The sequence below is a fragment of the Periophthalmus magnuspinnatus genome, chromosome 17 (assembly GCF_009829125.3).
Source record: "Periophthalmus magnuspinnatus isolate fPerMag1 chromosome 17, fPerMag1.2.pri, whole genome shotgun sequence".
NCBI classification, from domain to species: domain Eukaryota; kingdom Metazoa; phylum Chordata; class Actinopteri; order Gobiiformes; family Gobiidae; genus Periophthalmus; species Periophthalmus magnuspinnatus.
Genome location: NC_047142.1, coordinates 26285800 through 26293685, shown reverse-complemented (window position 1 = coordinate 26293685; position 7886 = coordinate 26285800). Strand labels below are relative to the sequence as shown.

Here is a 7886-nt window from a genome sequence, read left to right as displayed (position 1 = left end):
AAAAGACTTCAGTTAGTGAAGTTCAGTTTATCTCAAGTACGGGACAATGCATGAAGAGCCCAGAGGAATCACATCAGTGGACTACATCAGTGGACCTGTAGGTAAAACAGTGAAGCTGGATGTGTGTAAATCTACAGACAGGACACACCTCAGAGAGACAGAGGACAGCAGCTGAGTCCGTTTAATGCACTGACTGTTTTTGGTTGTGTCCGTTTGTCTCTAAATCATCAGATGATGATGTGAGCGTAGTTAAAGCAGGTCACTGCTCCTGCCACATTAATAACGTTAATTATGGCAGAAACATCTGTTACATCTGCTGAACGAAAGAACGACCTGTGAACGACTCCTGAATGTGTTGTAAAGGCTCATATAGGGACGCACCGATACCACTTTTTGCAAAAATGAGTATGAGTACTTAATTTTGAGTACTCGCAAACACCGAGTACATTTTTTTTTTTTTTTTACAGGTGTTTGATTATAGAGGTAAATTTTACGATTGAGCATAAGGGTCAGTTACATAAAATCAATTATATGGGCGCTACGAGAATAAAGTCGTAGAATTTCGACATTAAAGACGTAATTTTACGAGAATAAAGTCAAAACCTGAAAAGGTAATTTTATGAGAATAAAGTCATAGTGCTACAAGAATAAAGTCGTAATTTTATGAGAATATAGGCTACTGTGCGTGAATGAGTGACTAGTGCCTTATGTGTTATGGAGAATTTGGAGCATTTTGTGCAGATATACTTTCAGCTGCGGTTTATACACGGTGAAATACTGTGTCTTTTAACCCACCATCACCACACTATCATCAGTATAAGTACTTTGAAGCAAAGCTGCAAGTGTTTGAGTTTGTTTCGGTCGGAGGAACCATACGGATTTGGAAGAAACTGCTACTTTTGTGGAAGAGGAACTCGCACAGCAGCCTATATTCTCATAAAATTACGACTTTATTCTTTTTAAATTACGACTTTATTCTCGTAGCGCCCGCATAACTTATTTTATTTAACTGACCCTTATACTCCGTCGTAAAATCTAATTCATTTCATGAGATTTTAATATAATATAATTTTATAGCCTTCTTTTTCATCTTAGAATTCTTATATGAGGCTTTTTTTAAATCAAATCACTGTAGTCAGGTGTAATTCAAATATAATTTATTTAGAAAAGATTCTGGCTTTAATATTTACCACTTTGTCTTTACAGATGCGCTAACTGCTAACGAGCACTGTTAGCATAACAGTGTGTTACTTTTAAATGTGTTTGTCAAATACAATAAGTTACAATGCAGCACAAGCAAATAATTGCCAGCGCCACTTAGCAACGTTAGCATGCTACTATCATAAATAGTGCGCTGGTATCCTCTGTGACCAAGAGGCAGCAGTTACAGTGGTATCGGCTCTTGGTATCGGCAGCCCATTGATGAGTACGATTATCGTATCTGTGCATCCCTACTCATTAATATGCGCATTTAGCAAATCTCTGCAAATTTTGTATGCAAATTTATGTCTCCTAACTCAACTCTTCATCCAAAGTCTGACAATAAACATCAGAATGTGATCCAAAAATCCTCTTGTATTTAATGTTCAGTCCAAATGATCTGATGATTATTAATCTGATGTTATGTCCAGGGTGTTTCTCTTGACTTGGATCACTACTTTGTACTTCTGGAGTGATATGATTTTGAAGTAAGTGTACTCTTGCTTTTGGCTACTCTGTCCAAGTTTCCATTTTATGACATAAAGAATAAATGTAAGTCCACTTTAGTCAACTGGAACACATTAAAATGCAGCAGAAATCAAGAAAAAAAATGTGCAAAACTTCAGTCTTTATACAACTGGTTGTGATGATGTCTTAATTTTGATAAATATGAATATGTGGTACTGAAGTGACGAGGGCCCCAATGACAAATTCAGTTTAGGTCCCCCTAAACGCTAGGGCCGGCCCCGTGTATAGCCTTCTATTTTGTGCATTTCCACATTTTCAAATCTATCTTTTAGTGGTATGGTTGAATGGAAAATTATCATAGAAGATGAGGCAAAGACAACCAAAAACTCAAATGGGACTTTGCACTAGCAACAGCATCACATATTGAGGTCTGTTAATTGCCCATATCTTTTCCATATTTACATACATGGATGTACAGGCTTATTAAAACTTTTTACTTCCAAGTCCAACAAACTGGAATACATAAAACAGACTAAACATGTCAGGAGTAACATTAGAGCAGACAGGCACACAGACACAGTGTGAAGAGGCAGGGACACAGCTGACTCAAGCAGGACACTAATCCTACAACAGGCCTGTCAACCACTGATATGACCATGTGCACCTTTTATTTACTGTCCCCATGGAGAATGGCTCCTCTGTATTTGAACCATGGGCACTACTCTCAGCTAAATCAAAGGACAGATAAGTTTAAGAGTCAGAGAAATTAAACAGGACTTTCTTGTATCTTTGTTTCTTCAGACCAGATTTAACACGCCTGACTCACCTTCTTCTTTCTTTAGAGACATAGGAGACAGAACCACCCCTGTGGGCTCTATTGATACTTTGCTGCTGATGTCATCCACATTCCCTGGGGGTGTGATGATAACTGTAAGCAGTGCTCTGGCTGAAGCTCTGTTGCTCAAGTTAACTAATCAAGTAGACTAATCTGAGCTTTATTTGGGCACAATCTCACCATAAAGAACTGACTTGGATAGAACTACAACCGGTGAGCTGATTTGTGCTCAGGGGTTTGAGACCTTAGCACCCTCTTACTTCCTCCAACTAAAAATGTCTGACACTGCCCCTGTTTGTGCATTTAAACAAGTCCCTCTCAAAAAACATTACAGTCACAAGAGAACTAGCATTTTTTCAGTGAGTCACTCTCACCTTGTTGTTGACAAACTCCTAAACAGATGAATAGATGAAAGCTCATATTGATCACAGGCTCCTGAAAATTTTAAAACATTTTTGGTAGTTATTGCTAATGTATACATTATGTCACCATAGTAACTGCTGATCATTCCGCCATATGCATACATACAGGAACCCCCCAGCGTGATGTCACTGCAAAGTATCAATATAAATGTGTTTTAGTGAGAGCCGGTCAGACTGTTGTTGTTGTTGGACAGGCAGTGGCGCAGCTCGTGCCACAGACACTGGCACAGACCGTAGCCCATCACCAGGGCCAGGCTGGCAGGCACCAGGCTCACCATCAGTACCCCCATGGTGGGTCTGTGCAGCAGCAGCAGGTAGACTCCTACAGGCAGAGAACTGAAGTACAGCAGCCCGAGGGCCCAGAGCAGCACTCGGGCCCAACTCTGCCACAGCAGCGCCCCCCAGCTGCGCGACAGGGACACTAGGGAGTCCAGGCTGGACGTGAGCTGCGGCCTGGGCCTAGGCTCCATGATGGTGATGAGCACAAAACTGGGAGAGCTGCTGAGCGAGGAGAAGGTGGTGCTGGACGAGCTGGAGGACAGGGAGGAGGCCAGAGGAGAGCTGTGTCCCACCAGAGAAGTCAAGGCTTGGGGGTTGAGCAGCAGCTCAGTAGTCACCTGTGGACACACACAAGGAACTCAGCTTCAGCACAAATACACTGCTCAGGGGTTTCTCCAAGCTTCATTCTTCACATTGTTTTGCAACACAATGTTTTCTTTTCTTTCTTTTCCTCAAATGCCAGGCGTATTTAAACATGTGCTGCTGTGTTGGCTTACCTGCAGTTTCTTTGGGCTGTGCATGGTTCTTGAGGTTTATACCTGCAGGTTCTTCTTAGCTGTGGGTTTGGTTCTGTACTAGGACTTACCTGCAGGTTCTTCTTGGCTGGCCCGTGCATGCTCAGAGCCGACAGCAGGTGGCAGTTGTCGGGCAGCTCGCTCACACAGTTGCCACTCAGGGTGGTGGGGTAGCGGCAGAAGGGACACACAGCTTCTCTTGGAAAAGCATCTCCCACATCCAGCATCTTAATGGGAGTCAGAATGTGTATGTCACAAGAAGAATCGCAGTTATTTTTTATTTTATTATTATTATTTTTTTCATTGGGTTTCAGATGGTATCACATCATTCTATAGAACAACAGTATTATACATACATGATAATGTATTGTAATATATGATACAGATGGGGACAGCTAAAATATATTTTTCAAAATGTTGTTTTTGTTTGTAATATAGTGAGTTCTAGGAGTCAAGTCAAATGATCAGGTTCAACATTTGTGAATTTCCCTTTTAGATATTTCTTATGAAAGTACAATGTAATCAACAGGGAAAGTGGCTCGTGGCCTCATCTTGGAGTGTGACGTCATTCTAGAGTCTGAAAACCACCAGTACTAAATTATTGCTGTAATAATAAATGGGTTTATTCAATTTAAGGCCTCACTGACTTACCATATGACAATGCTATGTCCTATTGTAAGTGCTTAGTACCCCCTGCTGATAAAAAACTGGGATTTATAAACATGAAAATTGTAAAGGGAACTGCTAGTTCAACAATTTCTCATTCATATTGTTCTCCTCAGAGTTGTAAAGGGTCAGACACAACAGAGGCAAACTATTTGAGTACAAACAAATGATCTTAAATCCAAGTAATCCAAAATGAAAAAAAAAAAAAAAAAAGTAGATATGTAATTTTATATTTTATAAAATGATTGTTTTCCCACAGTCTAAAATTAACCTCAAAACATGTACTTTTTCAATTCAATTCAATTCATTTTACTTTTGTAAAAAATCACAACAACAGTTGTCTCGAAGGGCGTTCATGTTTTGGTTGATGGGGGAAACCGGAGTACCCGGAGGAAACCCATCCAGACACGGGGAGAGACATGCAAAACTCCACACAGAAAGGCCTGGGCGACCCGGGGATCAAACCAAACCTTCTTGCTGTGAGGCATGAGTGGTGGCTGAGTGGCAAAACCAGAACAGGACACCCTGGTCCTGTCCTGGTTTTGTCTTGTGTCAGTTCCGGTTCAGTCTTGGTTTAGTCCATGTTTAGTTTGTTTAAACCTTTTGTCCTGCTTTAGCCCTGATTCAATCCTGGTTTAGTTCTGCTCCAGTCCTGCTCCAGTCCTGGTCTAGTTCTGGTCTAATCCTGGTCTAGTCCTGGTCCAGCCCTGATTCAGCCCTGGTCTAGTCTAGTCCTGGTCTAGTCCTTGTCCAGTCATAGTTTAGTCCTGTGTCTACATACCTTGCAAAGGCACTTGGAGCACAGGCTGTGACAGCATTCGAGCATCTTGGGCCGCCGACTCTGCAGGTTATACTGACTGTAGCAGATCTTACACTCCAATTCTTCTGCGCTAACCTCCTCCACACAGCCCATTGTAGACCTGATTTAGTCCTGGTTTAGTCCTAGTTTAGTCTTGGTTCAGTGTTGGTTCAGTCTGGGTTTAATCCTGGTTTAATCCTTGTATAGTCCTGGTTTGATGCTGGTTCAGTCCTGATATAATCCTGGTTCAAACCTGATTTAATCCTGATTCTGTCCTGGTTTAGTCGGAGTTTAACCCGTGGTCAGTTCTGGTTTAGTCCTTGTTCAGTCCTGGCTTAATCCTAGTTTAATCCTAGCCATCCTTGGTTCCATCAGATGCCTCGACACAGAGCCATGTCCATGCCCATAAGAGGAGCACTCTGAGGGGGCTGGAGTTAGTGCAGTGTGGAGAAGACTAGAACCACCCGGAGCCCAGGATAACAAAGCCCCATGCGGCCCCCAGCCCCGGTCCCACTCACCCTTTTGTTGTCGCTGATCAACTTGGTCCAATTAGTGCTCAGAACCGCCTGGCCTGGGAATGCATGGGGTTACATAAGCAGGCTGTACTCAAAATCTCTTTCAGTCAAATGATTGAACGTGTTCTTGTTTTTTGACTAATTTAATCAACCCAGAATTGTATATTGGGTCAAGTCTGAGTCAAATCCACATGAGGTCTGAGTCCAACTGTGAGTCCCTACTGTTTGAGTCCAGTAAGTCCACCTCACCACTTTTAAAATGCATATTCTAAATTTTTTACTTAATTTGGTGTATACTACTCGTTTTAATATAAATGTTTTTTACACCAATCAAGAAACAATTTATGAAGAAAAGTTGAAAAATATTATGAAAATGACAGAAAATAGAAATTTCTAAAACACTGATGACAACACACTGATGATCTCACACTGATGATCTCACACTGATGACGTCACACTGATGATCTCACACTGATGATATCACACTGATGATCTCACACTGATGATCTCACACTGATGATCTCACACTGATGACATCATCAGTGTGAGGGAGAATTCTATCCAAACGTTTTGCATAATTTACAAGCAAAACTTTTTTTACCTTAATATTTTAAACATGATTTCAACAAAATAAATGTGGTTTGTTACATTTTTATTGGCGAGTTAATAATTTCTGTGTACATGAGAGGAGTTTAGATCCACTGTAAAACATGGTTGCTATGTAACAGTAATGGAATTCCCGAGAGTGATGTCATGATTTGCAACCAGGAAGTAAAATTTGAAACCTAAAAATTACCAAATTGAAGAAAAAAAAAAAAAAAATCTTAACTGTGTTTTATTAAAACGAGTAGTCCATAGTCATAGGCACTTTGAAGGTGCACTACACAACTTTTAGGGGCGGGGTTAAGCGCTTATCTGCATGGAGATATTATTGCACTGTCTGGAAGATTCCATATAGTAAAGAAATTAAGCTATTTTATTTTGTAATTATTCAAATACAATTATTGTCTTAAAAAAAAAAAAAAAACTGTTACTGTGATAGGGGTCGCCACTCTTCAGACCTGACCTGCAACTTCACATGATCATGGTGTCATATGCTTATTTCTGAAATAAATAAATAAATAAATAATGTTTAAAGCCTAGTCTAGGGAAAGCAACACTATATCCATGGTGACGAGCAGCGGCAGACCCACCACCCGAAAAGTTATGTAGTGCAATTTTAAGATTTTAAATTTAAGCTGTGAAGATTTGAAACTGTAGATTTAGATTTCTTGTAGATTGAAACTACCTTTCATGGTGAACTTTCATTTAAAACCGTGTTTATAAAAGCAGAGAAGTCAGCAGTCAAGTCCAAGTCTGACCCTGAGCAGGCCCTGCAGACCAGCCCTTGGCATTTCTGGACATGGCATCGGCCACTATTTTAAATGTAACAATGTTCTCTGTTCTGTTCCTTTTAAATACACATGTGGACAAAATTGTTGGTCCCTTCGGTTAATGAAAGAAAACTCACAATGGTCACAGAAATAACTTGAATCTGACAAAAGTAATAATAAATAAAAATTCTATGAAATTTAACTAATGAAAGTCAGACACTGCTTTTCAACCATGCTCCAAAAGAATTATAAAAAAAAATAAACTGGACAAAAATGATGGTACCAATAGAAAGGACTGAAAATAATGTGACCAAAGGGACATATTAATCCAATTAGTGTGTCCACTAATTAGCATCACAGGTGTCTACAATCTTGTAATCAGTCAGTGGGCCTATATATAGGGCTACAGGTCGTCACTGTGCTGTTTGACATGGTGTGTCCCACACTCAACATGGACCAGAGGAAGCAAAGGAAAGAGGTGTCTCAGGAGATTAGAAAGAAAATGATAGACAAGCATGTTAAAGGTAAAGGCTATAAGACCATCTCCAAGATGTTCCTGTGACTACAGTTGCACATATTATTCAGAAATGTAAGATCCATGGGACTGTAGCCAACCTCCCTGGATGTGGCCAGAGGAGGAAAATGATGCAAATGATAACAAAACTTCTAAAGAGATTAAAGGTGAACTTCAAGCTCAAGGAACATCAGTGTCAGATCACACCATCCATCATTGTTTGAGCCCAAGTGCACTTAATGGGAGATGACCAAGGAGGACGCCATTGTTGAAAACATCATAAAAAGCCAGATTGGAATT

At 40.3% G+C, this 7886-nt stretch overlaps 1 protein-coding gene across 1 annotated transcript; it reads right to left on the bottom strand.

The window, feature by feature from the left end:
* Window positions 1-3080: 3080 nt before the first annotated feature.
* rnf182 (ring finger protein 182) lies at window positions 3081-5298 on the bottom strand. Its single transcript, XM_055228259.1, has 3 exons — window positions 5167-5298; window positions 3719-3946; window positions 3081-3542 (listed from the first exon to the last, which is right to left on the bottom strand). Exons 1-3 carry the CDS (start codon window positions 5296-5298, stop codon window positions 3081-3083), a joined length of 822 nt encoding a protein of 273 aa, XP_055084234.1.
* Window positions 5299-7886: the final 2588 nt, after the last annotated feature.

Bases quoted from the DNA above. Each gene is read 5' to 3' on its own strand.
- rnf182 (XM_055228259.1), bottom strand. From the start codon at position 5,298: ATGGGCTGTGTGGAGGAGGTTAGCGCAGAAGAATTGGAGTGTAAGATC. The intron at 3,947-5,166 runs GTATGTAGACAC...ACTCCCATTAAG, and splicing joins GCTCCAAGTGCCTTTGCAAG to ATGCTGGATGTGGGAGATGC. The intron at 3,543-3,718 runs GCCCAAAGAAAC...GTGTGTCCACAG, and splicing joins AACCTCAAGAACCATGCACA to GTGACTACTGAGCTGCTGCT.